Source organism: Centropristis striata, chromosome 1 (assembly GCF_030273125.1).
Source record: "Centropristis striata isolate RG_2023a ecotype Rhode Island chromosome 1, C.striata_1.0, whole genome shotgun sequence".
NCBI lineage: Eukaryota > Metazoa > Chordata > Actinopteri > Perciformes > Serranidae > Centropristis > Centropristis striata.
The window spans coordinates 4,545,629-4,567,918 of record NC_081517.1 but is presented as its reverse complement, the minus strand read 5'-3'; the positions used below and the strand labels follow the sequence as shown (position 1 = coordinate 4,567,918).

Sequence of the window (22,290 nt, the reverse complement as noted above, 5' to 3'; positions counted from 1 at the left end):
TTTCTTTGTAAGAATTCTTTAAATAAGTAAAATATCTAGGCATTGGAAAAATGATGTCTTGAAAAAAATCCAGAAATACTTATTTTGAGCAACTGTGGCTTCAATAGCCCGACTGTAACATTAAAATAAGCCAGCAATACTTTAAACGAGCACGTTTTGGTGTTAGAAATATCATTCAAGCTACATGCAACTAAAACTGTCATTTGGAACCAACATTTTAGGTAAAAACTCATCATATTCAACAGTTGAATAGCTTGAAAAGATGTCTTTAAACAATAAGATAATTACGCAAAATCACAAAAGGTTTCTATGATTGTCAATAACTGGCCTTTCCAGTCCTTACTTCACTCTCACCCGACATTTATTCTGTTGTTTGGATATCATGTATGGGAATTATGCAAATAAGTTAAAGCATCAATAAACATTTCTCCTCTGTGAACACTCGGTTTATTGTCCAAGCTTCTGGTCAAACGGAGCCTGATGGAGCCAAACACACAACTTATTGTTATCGTAGGAGGAACTCTCACGTGTAGGAGGACTCGTCTATGAAACATGGAAATATTAAAAATGATTTAATTATTTACGGAGTATTCCACCGTGAGAGAGAATAATTTTATATACAGGTGCATCTCAATACATTGGCAGGGATGGGCAACTGGAAATATGTTTACTGCACTGTAAACATATTTAAAAATTGCAATTTCATCATATCTGGTTAAGTGCACGGTCCTATATGTGGCCCTGTGGTAGTGTCCATGAAAAATTGTGGACCCCTGCAGCATTTAATTTACCGATATTATCGTGAACGATACGATATGGCACACCCAATACCTCTCGGTTATTTTCGGATGAACTATTCCAACACATAAAAAAATCAATCACAATGTCCAAAAGCTCAACATATCTTCTTTAAGTTCCTTGTTCTGTCTGACTAACAACACAGAAATCTTGGAACCCGTCTGCTATCAGTCAGACAACATTTTCATCTCTGCTGGTAATGGTTAATATTCCTGATGTTCAGTGTAGTCGGCATACAGTCATGGAAAAGATTATTAGACCATTGTTTTCTTCAATTTCTTGTTCATTTTAATGCCTGGTACAACTAAAGGTACAGGACCAAAAAAAGACACAAAATGACTAATAAAAGACACAAAAAGACACAAAATGACAAAAAAAAAGACACAAAATGAATTAAAAAAAGACACTAAAAGACTTAAAAAATACACAAAATGACATAAAAACAGACACAACCAAAAAATGACCAAAAAAGACACAAAATAACAAAAAAAAGACATTTGTTTGGACAAATATAATGATTACCGATCATTATTTTGGTTATTATCAAGAAAACCAAGGAACATTTTATTTAATTTTTCCAACACTAACATGAGTGATGTGTGATAGTGTTTGGCAATTAATTGAATTTCATTTTCAATTAAGATTTTGGCTTCCAACAAATATGATAAACAAAATAATCTAGTTAAAATTATTATTATTGTTATTTGCGCTTCCTCCTGCTTGGCAATGATGCTATTTTTTTGTCTTGTGTATATATATATATATATATTTTTTTTTTTTTTTTTTTTTTCTATTTAATTTATTCTTTTATTAGTTTTTTTTACAATCAATTTATTGTTTTCGTTTTTCAGTTTAATTATTTATTTTAACTAGATCTAAGAAAAAAAAGAATGAATTAATAATAAGTAATTATGTTAAATCATTTTGATCCTGATATTGACTGATACAGTCATGGAAAAAAATATTAGACAATTATTTTCTTCAATTTCTTGCCTGGTACAACTAAAGGTACATTTGATTGGACAAATATAATGATAACAACAAAAATAGCTCATAAGAGTTTATTCTAAGAGCTGATATCAAGACATTTTCCATGGTTTTCTTGATTAAAAACCCAAATAATTTTCCAGAAAACCATGGGAAATGGCTAGATATCAGCTCTTTAAATAAACTCTTATGAGCTATTATTGTTGTTATAATTATATTTCTCCAAACAAGTGTATCTTTAGTTGTACCAGGCATTAAAATGAACAAGAAAATAGAGAAAACAAGGGTGGTCTAATCATTTTTTCCATGTACGTGTGTGTTGATATCTGTGCTACTGGTGTTATTCTAAGCAAGGATATCAGTTTTCATTTTGATTAATTAGATCTACCGTCATATTTATTGTCCTCTGATAAGTAAGTCATCACCCAGTGAATTATTAGCTGTACGTCTAGTGAATCATCTGTGACGGAGCAGATGTCATGTTTACGTCACGTTTCTCTCTGGGAACTTTTGCTGTTGTTCCACTCAGCTCAACATTTTTTCACTGAGCCGTGCTCAAGATATTTATTGACACTGGGAAAGAGCTACAGCTGCAGACTCTCCAGGAAGTATATCAGGTTCCTGTGGGTGTTTCATGTTCAAAAGCCCTTTTATTAATCATACGAGGTTCCAGGAAAACAAACTCAACCAGCATGTTTCAGCATCATGTTGCTTGTTTCTCGGCTGTAACCTCATCACCCATTCATGTGTCCTAATGAGCACTAATTGACATCTCTGCTGGGACTTTCTCTGCGCTTTTGTTCAGCCTCTGTCGAGCGGCCGGGCCGCGTGGAATAGGCAAACGTGAGAATGATGGTCGATTTTTTTTTAGTTCAGAGAGACTCATTAGAGAAACAAAAAGCTCATTATTTCCTTTGAGCTGAAAGAGAAATGAACAGCCCGAGAAAGACGTCCCATCTGCTGAGCTCGTCAGTTTCTCTCTGGAGCTAATGACATGCAGTGTTTTCACTAGTACTGACTGAAGGCTCTTAATTTGTACACATTCTCATTTTGTGCTTTCTCTCTTAAACCCTCTGGAGTCTCCAAAAGCACCAAAGTATGACTTCTTGATGACATCCAGACTAGAAAACAAAGCAGCGTGGAGCCCTACTGTAAATTTACCTCTAAAGTTCTGGCTGTAAACTCCATGAGTCCAGTTTCAATTTGATGATGATATACCAAGTAAAACTGGAGACAAGCTCAAATATATTTAGTATAAAATGATAGAACTGGATGGAACCCTCTTATATGTGATATTTGCAACCTTTGTTCACATTTGCAACATTTAATATTCTTTATTGAGCATGATAGTGTTTTGAAAGTAAAAAAAAGATTCAAAATCACATTTTATGTGCGACTAAACGATCAAAAAAAGGCACAAAATGACCAAAAAAAGACACAAAATGACAAAAAAAGACAAAAAATGACACAAATGACTTAAAAAAGACATAAAATGACCAAAAGAAATATACAGAAGACACAAAATAACAAAAAAGACACAAAATAACTAAAAAAGACACAACAGACACAAAATGACAAAAAAAAGACACAAAAAGACACAAATTGACTAAAAACACACACAAAATGACTTAAATAAGACACAAAATGACAAAAAAAATACACAAAATGACCTAAAAAGACATAAAGGATTCAAAAATGGACAAAATAGCCCAAGACTCCATAGAGTTAAAGTTAGAGCGAGGAGCAGATCAGACCTGTTTCAGGAGGTATGTCTCCACGCCCCTGACACCGTGAGCAGGAGCAAAAAGCTAGAGGCCAAAGAAAAAGTGTCCCGACTGGATTCTTTAAACGCTCGGTTCCTGGCATGTTGATGTTGGCCTGGAATCAGCTGAGATCACACACACAACACTTCCTTTAGCATCTTGCATGTCTTCCTGTAAAATGATCAGTTGGTTTTATAAGAATAAAAAATAAATTTCCTGGTAAATGTAGGTCAAGTTTAACCCTTTATGATTGACCCCCATTGTTTAAGAAATTGTGTTTGTGGGCAGTGGATTTTAGGGGGAGATAGTAGGTCAACAATAATGCCTCATAGAAACGGTGCACATCATCTGAAAGCTGTGAACCTGGAGATTAATTTAAGATGTTCAGCACTGTGTGTAATTGTAATTTATTTATTTCAAGACAGGGACAGCGCACAATAAGACATTAATCTTGCACAACAAGAGAACATGCATTGTGCCTGCCAGGTTCTAGCAGATTGCAGGTTGATGGAACAGTATATAGAAAATTAGTATAGAAAAAAATAAAATAACAGAACAAGGCAAAGAGACGATATATAAAATAGATAAATAGAAACACTGAAGCAGATTCAATGGGACAGGACAGGCTGCCCCCCAACACACACACACACACACACACAATTCATCGTGTCAAGTTGTTGTGGTCATAAGTCACTAATAAATTGACTTAATTAATCAATTAATAAAAACCTATTAAGGTGTACAAGGGTTCAGATTAATGTTGGTCTTTCTGAAGTCTATTTGCCTGTTTAGGGATCCCAGTATGTAGAAATATTCAAATACAATAGGCATGCATGTCATCATCATAAAGCATGTATATAAAGAGGAACCCATAAATGTATTTATTAACTATGACGACAGAAGTCAGAGGACCGCATTGAAAATTTGCCTATAGCGAAAAAATATCCTAACTTTTGAACTAACTTTTCTCCAATTTCCTGACCAAACATCCCAACATGCTTGGTACCTCTTACGTTTCAAATTATATAAATATCTTCTCTGTAAGAAAAATGAAGCCCACTATAATATCCCCGTGAGCCCAACGTCCCAAAGGGTGGTACATTGGAACACAAAGGGGGTTTAGTTTATCAGTAATGCTTTGCTCACCAGTGGAGCTTACACAGCTTCACCTGCAAACACAAAGTACAGCACAGGCTGCTGGGACTGTCATCAAAGTGTCAAAGTAAAGAGCTCATTAAGGTTATTATACTTAATCTTAAAGGAATACTCCACCGTTTTTTCATATTAAAACATGTTATTCGGGTAAGTAAGACGAGTTGATACAGACCTCTTGCGTCTCAATGCGTGCACTCAATCGCCCTGGCGCGCGGAGCTACTTGGCTAGCACTTAGCTTAGCCCAGTTCATTCATTAGGATCCAAACAGATGATCATCACTCCTGACGGAAGTGAGAGGGAGCGGAAGTGATGATATTACTGCGTAGTGCTCCCAAGTGCTATTCCGCCATACATTATAGTTATCCTTTTTATCCGCTTCGAAAAGCGCCACGTTTTATTTTGTGTCTCCATACTTGGTCGTTTAACTACTCGTGTAGCTGTATTTAAATAGGGAAAACGTGGAGGAGTTTGGTCGCTTCTAACTGTCCATCTGTTTGGATCCTAATGAATGAACTGGGCTAAGCTAAGTGCTAGCCAAGTGGCGCTGCACGCCAGGGCGATTGAGTGCACGCATTGAGACGCAAGAGGTCTGTATCAACTCGTCTTACTTGACCGAATAACATGTTTTAATATGAAAAAACGGTGGAGTGTTCCTTTAAGGGTGACATGGGTGTGTTTAGCAAATATCATTGCAATCCATCCAACACTCAGATGTCACAGATGTCATGTTAGAGAGGAATAAGTCATGTGAGGATAGATGGTGACTTTAGATTATTTATCAGGAATTCCATCAACTCTAAAACTTTTTACCTACTCCAGGTTTAAAGATGACGAGCTTTCGATTGAGACACTTTTTCCACCAACGTGTGACTGCTTTCTTCCACTTCAACCACCTGATGTTGAACCCTTTGGATCATTTCCACCAAAAATAAATTGATCTTGAACCCAAAAGGTTTTTTTTTTTACAGCTGGAAGGAAAATACACCAAGTGAACCAAAGTGGGTGTGTTATGTTGTACAGGGAAAGAGAGGATGGAGTCTTACACAGAATAGTTTTATTTGTCTTTTTATCATAGATAGTTGGCCCATGCTTGTTTTTGGCAGAAAAACAAAACAAAAATCTGTAATAACTGAGCAAAAGCTTGGTGGTAACCAGTGCGATCCACCATCTGTTGTGCATTGTGCAACTCCATCTGTTGATGACACATCCTTGATTACAACAATTCTGCTCAAAACTGGTGGAAACGCTTGTTGGTTTGCTAGATCAGGACAGAACCGCTTCAAGAACCAGCAGTGATTTGGGGGAAAGGGGTAAATTAGAGGCAGGATAGCCAGATCAAGATCTTCACAACATGAGGCTTGTTGGGAAGATCTTTTGAGTGAACATGAGCACTTTTGTCCATAGGTGTCGCCAAAACACAAAATGAAATTTTCTTGTAGTTGCTCTAAATAATGCAGAAGTTGATATAAATCACCTCTAGTGTTTGAGTATCTTTCCAACTCGGCATAAAAAAGATACTGCCTTCCATCCAAAAACCCACAACCAAAGAAAATATACACTTTCTTAACTTGAAATAATTTTTAGAGGTTAGGAATCAGGCTTGTAACCAGAGGGTCATCGGTTTCGAATCCCAGGACTGACAGGTCCTTGAAGTGCCCATGAGCAAGGCACCTAACCCGCCACACTGCTCCCTGGGCACGCAGAAATGTGCTACCCATTGCTCCTTAGCATGGTGTGTTCACTGGTGTGTAAAAATGGATGGTTAATAAGGGATTTGAGTGTGTGTGTTTTTAGTGTGTGCGCGACTAAAACTCTGGGAGGAGTAGTCGACCAAAAAAAAAACCCACGGAAGAAACGGAAGTATAAAATCTAGGATTGAGCCCGGTGAATAACATATAGTGTGCTTTTTCAAGCACACTCAATAATGTAAATAACAGGCTTTCAGGTAGGCAACTTCCTTTCATTTTACTTCATATTTTAGTTAGCTTCTGCTTGCAGTAACTATCAGTATTAATAGCATTTTTTTTCAGTCATGGCCTCATATTTGAAATTTGTATTATAATAGCTGATGCCTTTATTCCCATGTCATAATTGGTTAATACATTTAGCCACGCCCACACCTGTCTCACTAGCCCCGCCCCGTGACGTCAGGCCCCTCCCTGTCCTCCAGACTGGTCCCTCAGCTGTCACAGTGCCGCAGAGGGACTCCGACTGCGGGACACAACTTTGCTCTATCCTGCTTTCTTCCACTAACTCTCAAAAATGAAAGATATAATTGAGCCTCAAGTGAACTGTTGGAGGACGGCGCTCAATCCTTAATTAGTGTCGGAGCTGCGGGTTTATCACCTGCAGCTGAAGGACTTTACACACACAAGATTTGGGGATTTCTTCTCTCCGAGAGCACGAGACAGACAGACATGGGAAAATGGCACTTATCGATGGTAGGTTAAATTAAATGTTTTTCGTCAAGACAAATTTTGAATAAGTTTTTAAAGTGGCGTTTTTGCCTAACTTTTTCATTTTTTATATCAATATGTCAGCTGCACGTGAACGTTATTCTCTCGCGGACAAACTTTTGTCATTGAAATAATGGATTCATTCATATAAACAGAGCAGTGTCTCACTGTGTCAGCAGCTGGCACGCTGCTTTTTGTCGAGTTTCTGTCATGTGGTATCAGGAACTCAAGCATGGTCTCTATTGTTACAAAGGTACCAAATAACATTGTGAAAGAACACCTAAAACCTGCCACCATGTTTTCTACCAGTCCAGTCTCATTTCTAAGTAATGAATAGTTGTTAGAGTGGTGACACCCAGTTATTATGGTCACCAGCATGCTGCACTTTGTCAACAACAATTATATTTCTCTTCTTTCACTGATACAGTACACAGAGCGTTTTTATAGAGTCTAGTAAATTATAATTATAAACTACAGGCCAAAAGTTTGGAAGCAACTTAAATTTTCTGTTCACAATGGCTTTCTTAAAAACCAGTTTGGATTCTTTGGATTTTTGGATGTTTACTACATGATCAGACTTTACTTTCATTGAATTGAACCATTTTCCTCAATTTACCTTTAGGTATACATTGATGTTACCAGATCATAGCTGAATAAATGTTAAAAGAAAATAAGTTTTAGGGTTGAGAAGATTTTTGCAACTTCAGTGCAAAAGTAAAAAAAACAAATCAAAGTTTGAATTTTTCACTTTAGCTCTTTGGCTTTTGAGAGTTTGGATACAGAAATCCCAAATAATCTCAACTGTGTTCATATCCCTTAAAAAACAAAATAAGAGTTCAGATTTATACATTAAGATAGAAGGATACACAAAGTCTAAGCAATAAAAACCCAAAGACCTGATAATTAGAGTACAATGTGTTCTAATAAGTGACTCTTTATATAATAATTATGTTTATTTTGTTGCAAAGTATAGCAATGAAACTATGATCTTTGTTGTACAAATTTGATCTTGCTTCTAGTGTGTATCTAGTGTGTATCCTGAAACAAAACTAATATAATAGGGACAATTATCCCAAATAGCTTTGTCACATAGTTGACCATCCAGTTGGAGACGATGTGTCATAGAGGAGTTTCTTACTGTGTCATATTACCTTCTTCCACCAAGTTTCCTTGTGGTGTGACAGTAAAAAATGTTGCCTTTATGCTGACTGAGCCAAAATGTAATACTATTGTTTATAGTCATTTCAAATATGACAAAAGTCTTATTTTGTTTTCTCAGCTGTCTTGTAATTAAAAAAAAAATCAAAATCTGTCACTGGATATAAGATATTCAATATTTTTTAGTAAAACAATGTTGGTTTAGTAATATACAGCGTTAAACAATATGACTTAAAGAGATGTACTGTCTAATAAAATGTGCCTAATTGAGCTCATGCTGCACTGCAAAAACCATCCGACAAAAAAAAAAAAAATTCAACCTACATGCAACTAAAACTCTCAATTGTAACCAATATTTTAGGTAAAAACTCACCATATTCAACAGTTCAATAGCTTGAAAAGCATGAAAAAGCTCACAATGTCAATCATAAAAAGAAGTATTTAAACAATAAGATAATTAAATAAACACATAATAATAATACTAATAACTAAATAAGCACATAAAGCTATGGTCAGTAGGTAAATTATACTCAAAACGATATAATTAAGATACTATTGCTGGATATAAGAAGAACATTTTTTGCAGTGTGTGATAATTATTGTGATATTGTTGTTGACACATCACTCTCACTTAGTTTACAGCAGGGGTGTCAAACTCAAATACACAATGGGCCAAAATTTTAAACTTGAATAAAATCGCGGGCCAACATTGAACAAATAAACCTTTTAATATATACCAAACGTGTTTTGCTTTAACATTAAATATGGAACCAGCAACGCTTATAAACATACAAAAAATAACTAAATAGCGCAGACATGCAAAATCAAATTTCAAATAAAAAACACATCAATGTCATTAATTTACAATAATAATATAATAATTTGGTATTGCCTCGCGGGCCAAATAAAATTACGCTGCGGGCCAAATTTGGCCGGCGGGCCAGAGTTTGACACCCCTGGTTTAGAGTCAGTGAAAGATGTGTTTACGTGTTTCCAGGTCAAGGACAGACTTCCTGATCTCTCCTGGACACTTTATTGCATCTCTATGGTTTTGTAACAACCTTTGCAGTGTAGAGTGAGGGTAAACATATTGTTGTTGCTATTCTAGACAGGTACAGAATATTTAATTATGTGTCATGGTTCAATACATTGTCCCTGCATTTGTGGACGTAAACAAATATGCCAGTGAATGCCTCTTTGCATGATGATGAGCCCCGTCAGTCACCAGGTGTCTCTGCGTCAGAGTTCAAGGCTGGGTCACCAGCAGAATCTCAAGAATGAGATTTATTGACGTTGTGTTTGGCCTTTTTAATGAAATGACTCAGCCTGAAGGCCTGTTTCATTTGTCATGAGTTTTTGTCACAGTAATCCAGTTAAGCAGCCGCTGTTGAATAAGCTCCATGACTGTTGGGGATTAATACAAACTTTGTAAAAGTTTCTCCCACAGTTCACTAAGTGTTTGCATATATTTCTGCTCTGCTGTAAGTGACACCTGGACTAGAAACTAGGGTTGTCAAAAGTATCGGTACTCAAAAAAGTAACGATACTAAAACGTCGTACCCGGATACAATACTCATTTTCAAAAGTATCGGTACCCCCAGTATACACAGTGTCAGTATACATAAGCATATAATTAATAAGTTTACATACATGCTGGTGACTGAAAAGTGTTATTTTCCCAGAATGAAGCAGAGAAAAGTTGACCTGCAACCAAACAGCAACACGCACAGCCGAAAATATTGTTCTAATTGTTATTGTTTATTGTATTTATTTATTTATTGCACTACCTCAGACCTGAAGCTTGTTATCATATTTGCAGTTTCTTTTTGCACAACTGTTTTTTATTATACATATTTAACCTGTGGTTCTGTTAATTTTTACATGTTGCATTTTTCTTGTTGATAAAAATATTTCTGTTAAATTTTGGGGTCTTTGTTTTTATCCTGAGTATCGGTTTCGAGTTGAAAATTTTAGTATTGTGACAACCCTAGTAGAAACTTGCACATTAACCCATTGAAGCCTGTAAAGCGGATACGTCGTTTTGTAGTATTTGTATAAGCTCTCAAATACTTTTTGAATTTCATTTCTATCTGCTACAGAGGCTGAAAAATCTATTATTTAGTAGGAAGAGTTGACACTTCTGTTGAATTTCCAGAAAAACTTCAGGTTTTAGGGGCTTATTTTAAAATCGCCCAGAGGTTTTACAGGCATTTTAGGCGTCAATGGGTTAAAGTCAGTGTTATCAGAAAGGGATCAGAGTGGAAAGCTGTATGTATAATTTGCCAGATCTTGATGACCTTGCTTTCTCTCCTGCAGGACCCGGTGCAGGAGTGGGGGGAGGAGGAGGAGGACGGGGCCGTGTTTGGCGTCACGCTGCGCAGGGAGCCCGTCCTGCCGGGCTCGGACGCCGCCGAGCTCCCCACGGCCTTCAGCTTCGTCCAGTACCACACGGTGAAGGTGCGCAGGCTGAAGGCCGCCACCCTGGAGCGCCTGGTCACCCACCTGCTGGACCCCGAGCACCAGGAGCCCGACTTCACCCGCGTCTTCCTCTCCACCTACAGAGCCTTCACCTCCACCAGCACCCTCATTGAGCTGCTGTTTCAGAGGTGAGGAGCTCTGCTCACCTGTTGGCCTGAGATGTTTGTTATCGTAAACAACGAGGGCTCGTCTGCAAACCCACAGATTTTATGTTGTTGCTGTAGGATCCATAGAGGGGCGGCTTCAGTTTAGCACTAAAGATTTAACTCTGTTGAGAACTTGTACACTACTGGTCAAAAGTTTTAGAACACACCAACTTTCCCAGAATTTAATTGAAAATGATGCAGTTTAATGTCTCAGTGTACTCTAAAATTAATGCACATTTGCAACATTTAAAATTCTTTATTGAGCATGATAGTGTTTTGAAAGTAAAAAAAAAGATTCAAAATCACATTTTATGTTGGACTAAAGCACTAAAAAAAGACACAAAATGACCAAAAAAAGACACCAAAAGACACAAAATGACTAAAAAAAGAAACAAAATGACCTAAAAAAAGAAACAAAATGACTAAAAAAAGACACAAAATGACTTACAGACATGAAAAGAATTCAAAAATGGACAAAATAGCCCAAGACTCCATAGAGTTAAGTTGTTAACCCATTTCTTGTTCCCTGAAAAAGGCCTACTTGTATAATTCTGAAATGTACATTATCTTTCAGTTTTGGTTAAGCTTACCTTTTTTTTATTTACCTCTGGCAGTTCACCACTTACCTTTGTACCCTTTCAAGCTGTTCATTTGACTTGAACTGCTTGAATTTCAATAAAAAACTGCAAAAATTGGGGTGTTCTAAAACTTTTGACCGGTAGTGTATATTTTTAAAAATAGTAGGGCTGGGTGATATGGACCAAAAGTCAAATCCCGATATATTTAGGCTGAATATCGATATGCGATATATATCCCAATATCAATATATCGCCCAGCCCTATAAAATAGCTAGGCATTTTTTGAAAAACACTAATTCACCCTCTGGCTGAGAGTTGTAATGGAAGGATTCATGGGAATGCTCAAAACTATTTGAAAGACACTTTTTTTTATAATTAGAGTTAATCCATTTAGGCCTAAAACGCCTGGAAAAAATGCCTGTAAAACCTCTGGGCGATTTTAAAATAACCCCCTGAAACCCTGAAAGTTTTTCTGGAAATTCAACAGAAGTGTCAACACTTCCTACAAAATAATAGATTTTTCAGCCTCTGTAGCAGATAGAAATGAAATTCAAAAAGTATTTTTTAGAGCTTATACCTGTGGCTTTCATGAGAAGTTGAGTTTATTTGTCCAAACCTTCAATAAAGTTTTTTTAAAAATCAACGTGTTGCATTGGGACACTCCCACATGTATTCTGATGCATTTCATTGGCCAAGAGACCGAAAACAGGTGGAAAAAAACTACAAATACTACAAAACGATGTATCCGCTTTCCCAGCTTTAATGGTAGAATAACGTAAGAGCGCCCCAACAGGTTTTAATGGTAGAAATTCTGTAATGCTTTCCCGGCTTAAATGGGTTAAATTGCCAGTTTTGGAATTTTTTTATTCAAAGTTCTTTACCTCAGTGACTCATCTCCTTATCAGAAACCAGATACAGATTTGAGGCTCTGATATGTTCTTCATATCTTACTGACACTGATTTATTATTCCATCATGTGCTACTTTTAAAAAGGTCACTTCTATATGCAAATTAAGTCGAAGCATAACCAGGTTTTACAACATGTCAGATTTGCACATCAGTTCCAAATCCGACAGCTGTTTAACCTCTTTACGTCGCCTCAACTATTCATGTGGCCGTCCTCTGCTGACGCTTGGCAAGTTTCTATGACAGCTCTTATCGTCATGAACTAAACAAAGCTGTCAGGAGATTTATTCCATTCCAGCGAAGTCAGGGCTACACCCTCCACACCTAGCGGAGCGGCTTCTTCGCCTAGCTGAACCTCTCTCAACTGAAACTGACATTTATTCTGACTGCACTGCAAAAACATTAAGTTTACCAAGTATTTTCTTCTTATATCCAGCAATAGTATCTTAATTATATTGTTTTAAGTAGAATTTACCTACTGACCATAGCTTTATGTGCTTATTTAGTTATTAGTATCATTATTATGTGCTTATTTGATTATCTTATTGTTTAAAGACTTCTTTTTAGGATTGACATTGTGAGCTTTTTAATGCTTTTCAAGCTATTCAGCTGTTGAATATGGTGAGCTGTTACCTAAGATATTGGTTCCAGTTGAAAGTTTTAGTTGCATGTAGTTTGAATGCTATTTCAAAAGCATTTACTACCACCAAAAAGTGCGTTTCAAGTATTGCTGGCTTATTTTAATGTTACTAAAGTTGGGCTATTCAAGCCACAATTGCTCAAAATAAATATATTTGGATTTATTTCAAGACATCATTGGTTTTTCCAGTAACTAGATATTTTTTACTTATTTAAAGAATTCTTACAAAGAAAAATTTACTTACTGCACTGGCAGATAATTTTACTGTATTTGCTTAATGTTAGTTCTTTATTTCTTATTTTTTGTCAGTTGGTTTTTGCACTGTGAGTGAGTGAGGAATGCAACAGAAAGCCTCTTTGGTGGTTAATACTTGTAGGAATAAACAGATTTCTCAAAGAAGTTTTCTCCATAATCTGATTTAATATAAATCTGATTTAATATACATAATTGAGCAGCTAAAACGGGGCTTAGATCCGGTTCACAGAACTTGCCAGGTCTTTTGTCTCTCTCCTTTGCTGATTGTGCTGTAAATGGCTGCCTGTGATAAACTGTGGTCATTAGTGTTGTTCAGGTGATATATTATTTGTCAAACAGTCGCCCTCATATCTGTGCTGCTGGTGGCAACAGGTTTCCTCTGTGTGAGGTCAGCCTCAGAACAGCAAGGGAAGTGTTTCCCTCCTCTACTTTAGAAAGGTTTTATACAGGATGTGACATTTTGTTGCTGTTCTGAAACTTGATAGTTATTGTATAGATTACAATATATTTATCTTTATTCAACACAGCTTTCACAATCTTTTATTTGCTCTTTTTTGTCATATTTGGTGCAGGAAAGAGATTGACCCTGTTATAGAAAACATTGCCCATGTTCTTCCAAATGTCACAGCAAGACAATATCTACGGTGGCCCTGAGAGATCACAGCAGCCGCAACTTAAGAAAACACATGCAAATACACGAAACACAAGCTAATTGAGAAAACATCTTTATCAATCAACACAACACAAGAGCAGCATTTAGAAAAGGTGCTGCAAAGACCACAACACAATAAGAAAAGCTCTGCAAATAGACCACAACACAACAGAAGTGTTTCCAGAGGACACTTTAAAGTGATGCACACGTTTAGCCGGCAATCGATAGCATGCTAACATTAGCCACCGATTGATAGCATGCTAACATAGCCACCGATTGATAGCATGCTAGCGTTAGTGGGCTAGCAAGACCAAAACCAACTGGGTGCCGTTGAGAGAGACCAACTAAAACATGTATCATTCATTTATTTAACTGCAATGTAATTCATACGGGCTAGCAGGCTAACGCTAGCGGGCTAACGATATATATCACGTTATAACATGAAAATATCACTATCATTAACTAATGTGATATTTTCAGGTCATAACGTTATAATGTGAAATTATCATTAACTTGAAATAACATGAAAATATCAAGTGTGTTCAGACGTGTGCATCACTTTTAAGTGTCCTCTGGAAACACTTCTGTTGTGTTGTGGTCTTTGCAGCGCGTTTTTTTAATGCTGCGCTCATGTTGTCAAATTGATGAAGATGTTTTCTCAATTTGCTTGTGTTTTGTGTATTTGCATGTGTTTTCTTAAGTTGCAGCGCTGTGAGCTCTCAGGGCCTCCGTACAATATGCTTCACTTACAATAAACTGTATATATTTATTTATTTTAGCCATAATTGATCCCTGAGGGAGACATTTGTCTGTTGGCTCTGTAAGGCCACAGTGTCCCTGCAGGGAGGCAGAGTGTTGTCGGACATATCCACAGGATGAAGCGTTCGAGGACATGTGTTGTTTACAGGAGGTTCTCTGTCACCATGGCGACCCTTCATGTGATGGTCGTCATTGACATGTAGTTCTCAGCTGATAACTGTGTGTGTATTTGTCCACAGAGATGACTCAATCGCCAACATGGATAACACCGTCTGCCCACGCAGGTGAGTGTGCTCACCACTCCTCCATTAGAAAAGATTAGTTTGGATTTTCCATCAGTCCAAATAGGGTTTGGTGTTATGGAGTAAAATCCACAAATGAACAATGATTATTGTTTGTTTATCTGCCAGAAATGATGCCAGTGTAGTTCAAGTCTCAATCTCAATGTGGAATAAACCTGAACACACAAAATCAGACTGACTTTACTATGAACACTTATTTTGTGAACATATAATTATTGATTTTATATATTTAAAAAAATATTCATGCCTCTCCCAGATTATAACAGACACCATTAAATAAATACATATAATAATAATAATAATAATAATAGTAATAATAATAATAATAATAAATTATTATTATTAGTAATGTTTTCTAATGGCAATGATAGCAATAAAAATCCAGTCAAAAATTGATTTAAAATTAATAAAAAATAGCTCATAATTGTTTAATTTAAGAGTTGATATTAGACATTTTCCATGGTTTTCTTGATCATTATTTTGGTTATTATCAAGAAAATCATGGAAAATGTCTAGATGTCAGGTCCTAAATTAAACTCTTATGACCTATTTTTGTTGTTATCATTATATTTGTCCAAACAAGTGTACCTTTAGTTGTACCAGGCATGAAAATGAACAAGAAAATGAAGAAAACAAGGGTGGTCTTATCATTTTTTCCCATGACTGTATATTCAACTGAGGTTGTACGAGTGGAATAATATGATAATTAACATTTCTTAATGTCTGATCCTCCCCTCAGTCCGTTGCCCCCGGTGATCCGGCTCTGGCTGGAGGAATACAGTGAAGACTTCCACGAGCCCCCTCAGTACCAGGCCCTGCGGCTGTTGTGCGCCCACTTGCGGCATCGCCTCTGCTTCAGACGCTTGGCTCCGCTCGCAGAGAGCGTCCTCAAGAGGCTGCAGGAACAAGGTAGCCTGCTAACACCAGACTAATCACAAAGGAGATTAGTCTGGAAAGAAACCATTCATTTCTCCGTAGAGGAGGTGTGGTTTACGATCCTCCGGAGCCGTTTATTGGGCGCTTAGAATGTCTATCAAAAGCGTCTGTAGGTAGCTCTTAGCCAATCAGATCAGTTATACCAGATGACGTAGTAGAGCGACAGAAATGGATGTTTGTTGTGTGAGGTCTGTGAGAGAGTGTTGCTTGCTGCTTTGCTTCTCCAGTTCTCGCTTTCTGCAAGATTATTTATTTTCACGCTTTATTCCCCCTCATGTCATTCAGCCACACACATCCACTGATTTTATGGGCAATAAACAAGCTGCTGCGGGTCTCTGCCGGTTCCGCTGTCCCCCGGCTCGTAGCCAGATCACCGGCGTTACGGTAGCGGGGCTAGTAGCGGGGCTATTAGCGGCTCTAGTAGCGGGGCTAGTAGCGGGGCTAGTAGCGGCGCTAGTAGCGGCGCTAGTAGCGGGGCTCGTAGCAGGACTAGTAGCGGGGCTAGTAGCGGCGCTAGTTGGTAGATTAGTAGATTAGACTTTTCCCAAATCCTGTTGGTAGCAAGGCTAAAACATCCTTTTTCGTGGTGAAACAGGAGTGTAAAGTCAAACTTTGTTATTCTTTTAAAATCAACTTTCACTCTAAACTATTTAAAACACCATCTACAGCTAAAGTGAGTTTCGCGTCTGCTGCAGCCATGTTGGATCCGTAAGAAAACTACAAAACTACAACCTTCCGTCTGCCGAGTAGTACGCGTCATCGTCTTGCCGTCCCTCCCTCTGTTCTGTGATTGGATCCCTAAAACAGGGCTAAGAAACCTCTCTGGTTGCCAGACTGCCTGGAGGTTCGAAATGAAATTCAAGTGCGCAAGGCAGTCTGGGTATACCCAGGCTAGGAACAAGGTACAGAAGAACAGGAGGCGTGAACTGTAAATAATCTAAAATCCTGTATGCTGTTATCCTGTTTGATTGTCATTTATGATTTGTGTGTTTGACAGATTGCAGCCGGTCTGCGTCAGAGCAGGACAGTGAATCATCTCAGCTGGAGCACCGAGAGCAGGAGGACGGAGGAGAGACGTCCACCAAGGAGGAGGACAGATCCAAGTTTATGGACTTCCCCGTGAGAGAAGTGGCGGAGCAGCTCACCCGACTAGACGCCGTAGGTTTCATTAATAAACACGTCAAAGCTCATTTATCACATCAAAGTGTTTTTAACAAGATAAATCTGTGCAGGTGCTTATGCATGCATGCACATACGTAATTCGCCTTCAAAATAAAAGCACTGTGGTTGTATTGATTTCTGATTTCAGGGTAACCCCCGGGCTGCCTGATGCCCAGATGTGGTCTAATTCCACATCACATTTATAAATATATCAATATGTGTCCCAGCCCTAACTCCCACTGTGTCCTCCTTCAGGAGCTGTTTGTCAGAGTGGAGCCCTTCCACTGTTTGGGCTGCGTCTGGTCCCAGCGCGACAAGAAGGAAAATCGAAACCTGGCGCCCAGCGTCCGCGCCACCATCTCCCAGTTCAACGCCGTCACCAACCGTGTCATCACCTCCCTCCTCTGCCCGTCCTCTCCCAGCCCTCCCACCTCCTCTCCCATCTCCTCACCCAGCTCCTCCTCTAACTTCCTGTACCCCTCCACCGCTCCCAGCTCCCCCCGCTCCTCCCACACCAGCCCCGCCCACAGGGCACGCATCATCGAGAGGTGGATCTCCATCGCTCAGGTCTGTAAATGCAGTTTCTTCACAAAATATTGAGTGTATAAAATACTTTTCTTCCTTATATACAAAGTTTCAGTCTTACATGATCAGAGAACAGGAGGAAGTTACAGGTGAAGTTGCGTCTTAATGTGATTAACATACAGGAACCAGACATTGCAAAGTAGTGAGAGAAAATTTGAAATTGGGAAACAGTTCAGGTACTTGCCATGCAATACACATGTTAATCCCCTGCAGTTGGCCTGTCTGCCCATTTGTCTATGAGACATGATTTAATTAAATGTTGTGTAAATGTTTATTGTTTAAATATCAAGAATCTAATACTATTTTTCCACAGGTCAGGGTCGGAAGACATTTAATTTATCATCAAGTGACATAAATGAACAGAACTTTAGCTCAACAAAACTGTATTTTCTTGTTTTTTTCCTCTGTGCAGGAGTGCCGACAGCTGAAGAATTTCTCCTCGTTGAGGGCGATCCTTTCAGCGCTGCAGTCCAACGCTGTGTACCGCCTCAAGAAGACCTGGGCTGCTGTCAGCAGGTCAGTCAACTATTATGGTCACGCTGTTAAAATAATCGCCTATGTCATTTTTTTTCAAGTTACAAAAAAGTTACAAAACAGTTAACTTAAAGAGTTGTTTGGTTTCAGGGAGAGCACGGCCTCCTTTGACCACCTGTGTGAGACTTTCCCTGATGAGAACTGTGTGCTGACCAGCAGAGAGATCCTGGTGGAGGTAACTATTTTTTTGACATTTTTCTGTGCAATTAAAAGACTGTTAAAAGGAAGGAAAAGTTCAGGAAAAAATCAGGAAAGGCTATCCGATAAAAGTATATTTTAAGAAGAGATTTAAAAGAGATCAATATTCACTCATACATGCAGATTCATGTACCTGTGTATAAAAGATAAGTCTACAAAAAATATTGAAGATTTATTTATTATTTGATAATTAATTTACAGAATAAACATGAAAATAATTGTGAATTGCAGCACTTGTATTTTAGGAAAAGTTTAACACACTTATTGTCTACAAATAGCCTCTAATGTTTGGTTATTAGTCGACCTATTAATGGTCTAATAATAATAATAATAATTATTATTATTATTATTATTATTATCCCACCCATCCTATTAAAAACAGCACAAACTGAGGAAGCTCCATCTCAACGTTAGAAATGAATTAGATAAAATAAAATAAAAAACAAAAGTAAATAATAACAAAAAGTAAAAATAAACATGAAAATATATATTTTTTTAAATTAAAAAGTAGAGCATGATAAAATATATGTATAAAAATAGACTTATAAATAATAGCAAATAAATAAATAAACAAATAAAAGAGAAGATGTTGTAACACGAAGATGCATGAGCAGAATTAAACATTTTTTTTTTTTTAAAGATTTATGTCTTTTGTTCAAATGTCTTACTCTTTTCTTACTTCAAGCCAAACAGGCTAGCTTTGCCTTTTTTTCTATTAGAGCAACATGGAGGAATAATCCTCTCTGATTAAATATTTTCAGCTTTTTGCAAACATATAACATTTATTTGCAAGAAATTAGTAATGAGATTTATTTTTTTGGTCAATTGGTGCCTTAATGATGAACAAAATGCAGTGGTGAAGAGTAATTCAGTATATTTAATTGATTTAATTACAAATAGCCTCTAATGTTTGGTTAGTAGTCGACCTATTCATATAATATATCTAATCGCGTGTCTTTCTCAAATCACTAAACTGAATGTTCAGCCTCCAGTTCACCTGCCACTCTGTGTCCTTTGTTCCCCGTGGAAAACAAAAGATATGAATGTGTATTTATTGATGTTATCAGCAGCCCAGTTTCTATAGATTAATGAAAAGGCCATTGTTTGCAGCCAACACAGATAAAACTACAAATAAAAGCGGCTAGTTGTGCAATAACCAGTGCTAACTGCAGAGACACGCTCCCACACCTAACACCACCCTGTCGGCAGGAAAATTATATAACGTATGCGCTTTGTTGTCATCTCACACCCAGCACGCTCACTCTGACACCCCGAAGGATCCAAGTTGACGAAGTGTTTTCTGTTTTCTGCAGGATGGGACTCACCCAGATGGCAGCGCCACCCCCAGCTCAGTGTCCAGACAAACTGTAAGAAAATACTCATTATGTCGTTTTGAGGAATAACTTTTTTTAATCTTGTACATCAGTTTCATTTCTTTTTTTCTTTTTTTAACAATATTTTTTTAATTTTTCACTTTCACAAGTAAAGGATGGTTACATAATATGGTTCACAGAAATAAAAAGCAAAACAAATAAACAAAAAACAAACAAAAACATCAGCTCAGTGTCCAGACAAACTGTAAGAAAATACTCATTATGTCGTTTTGAGGAATAACTTTTTTTATCTTGTACATCAGTTTCATTTCTTTTTTTCTTTTTTTAACAATATTTTTATTAATTTTTCACTTTCACAAGTAAAGGATGGTTACATAATATGGTTCACAGAAATAAAAAGCAAAACAAATAAACAAAAAACAAACAAAAACATCAGCTCAGTGTCCAGACAAACTGTAAGAAAATACTCATTATGTCATTTTGAGGAATAACTTTTTTTAATCTTGTACATCAGTTTCATTTCTTTTTTTCTTTTTTTAACAATATTTTTATTAATTTTTCGCTTTCACAAGTAAAGGATGGTTACGTAATATGGTTCACAGAAATAAAAAGCAAAACAAATAAACAAAAAACAAACAAAAACATCAGCTCAGATCCGTATCAATAATACTTGGGGTTACAGTAATAATGTGTAGTATGAGCAGTTAAGAAAATCCCTGCAGCATGATATTAGAGACATCAGGTTCTACATAATTCAAATAGGGTTCCCACCAAGGTTATAATAGTTTTGGATTTTTCATTAGTTTTAGTTTTAGTTTTGTTGTGAATTTTTGTTTTCAAATTCAGTTAGTTTTAGTTAGTTTTTAGAGTGAGTTTTCTAGTTTTAGTTTTAGTTTTTAGTTTTTGAAAATGCTTAGTTTTAGTTTAGTTTTTATTAGTTTTAGTGTTAGTTTTAGTTTTTTTGTAATGGGGTATTTGTTGGGTGCGTGATTCAAAGAGGTCATAATAAATGTTTCTTTTATTTCCTTTGGTTTATCATCTCAGCCCCAATAAGGTTATTAACTCTTACAGTTCTGGGTGTTTTGAATTTTGGTTCTAGTGTAGACATCCCAGTCTCAGTAAACATATTTACCATGTGTTGCATGTTCAAATAAATACACTTAATTATGAATTTAAAAAGTTGACAAAAACGGAAACTAAGGACATTTTCACTATAATTTTAGTTATTTTTAGTTAGTTTTGTAACCACAACATTTTTAGTTTTAGTTAGTTATCGTTTTTTATAAACTCTAGTTTTTATTTTTATTTCAGTTAACGAAAATGTTTTTTCAATTCTAGTTTTCGTTATTTCTTTAGTTTTCATTAACTATAATAACCTTGGTTCCCACACTTTATAGAATTGGTCTGTTTTTGAATGCAATATACATATAAGGTTCTCTAATTGCACTAGATCAAATAGCACTCTTTGCCAGCTTTTAACAGTTGGTACTTTTTCATTAATCCACTGCAATAAAATATTCTTCCTCGCTGCATAGGTAAGAATACAATACAACCTGTTATTATGTTTGGATGTTAACCGTCGGCTTGGGAGGCCCAGTATGAGAGACGCAGGGTCCATCTCAAGTTCTAAGCCCAATATCTTCTCTATTTCAGATAATACAGTAAACCAGTACATTTGCAGTTTTGAACATGACCAAAAACAATGAGTTAGAGCAGTAGTTCTCAACCTTTTTGAGTCGCGACCCCCAATTTAACATGCATGTTGTCCGCGGCCCCCGCTCACTGAACAGAATCTCACACGCACAGTTCAGATCACCCAAAAAAGAAACAAAATGACCAAAAAAAGACACAAAATGACAAAAAAAGACACAAAATGACCAAAAAAAACAACACAAAATGACCAGAAAAGACACAAAATGACCAAAAAATTAAACAAAATGACCAAAAAAGACACAAAATGACCAGAAAAGACACAAAATGACAAAAAAATGAAACAAAATGACCAAAAAAGACACAAAATGACAAAAAAATTATCAAAAAAAGACACAGAATGACCAAAAAAGACACAAAGACACAAAAAAACAAACAAAAAAACCCACAAAATGACCAAAAAAAGACAAGAACACATGAACACTTTAACACAGTGGAGACAGAGCTGACTTCCAAAATGATTTGGCGACCCCCAGAAATCATCTCGCGACCCCAATTGGGGTCCCGACCCCAAGGTTGAGAATAGCTGAGTTAGAGTACCAATTTCTATCTTGCATTTAAGGCCAATGGGTGAGAGAGTAGGATTGATTTGATGCCTGCGGTTGGGGGATCTGTGCATTCTGTGTATAATCTTTAACTGTATTGCTTTGGTACGATTGCAGACTGAAATTGATTTAGCATGTGTCCAAATATCCTTCCACTCTCCATCAGTTTCATTTCTGATCACCAAAATAAAAATAATGTGTCAGCTGTACCAGCCGCTTAAAAATAAAATGCAGAGATGTGTTTTCTCTGCCA

At 36.9% G+C, this 22,290-nt stretch overlaps 1 protein-coding gene across 1 annotated transcript in view; it reads left to right on the top strand.

Moving 5' to 3' along the window:
- The window catches only part of rgl3a (ral guanine nucleotide dissociation stimulator-like 3a), a 35,058-nt gene that overhangs the window by 4,705 nt on the left and 8,063 nt on the right, over window positions 1–22,290 (top strand). The window contains exons 3-10 of the mRNA XM_059334569.1: window positions 10,635–10,924; window positions 14,972–15,016; window positions 15,774–15,943; window positions 16,968–17,128; window positions 17,387–17,698; window positions 18,129–18,232; window positions 18,341–18,425; window positions 19,762–19,815. Coding sequence (XP_059190552.1) covers window positions 10,635–10,924; window positions 14,972–15,016; window positions 15,774–15,943; window positions 16,968–17,128; window positions 17,387–17,698; window positions 18,129–18,232; window positions 18,341–18,425; window positions 19,762–19,815 — 1,221 coding nt within the window. The remainder of the gene's footprint in view (window positions 1–10,634; window positions 10,925–14,971; window positions 15,017–15,773; window positions 15,944–16,967; window positions 17,129–17,386; window positions 17,699–18,128; window positions 18,233–18,340; window positions 18,426–19,761; window positions 19,816–22,290) is intronic.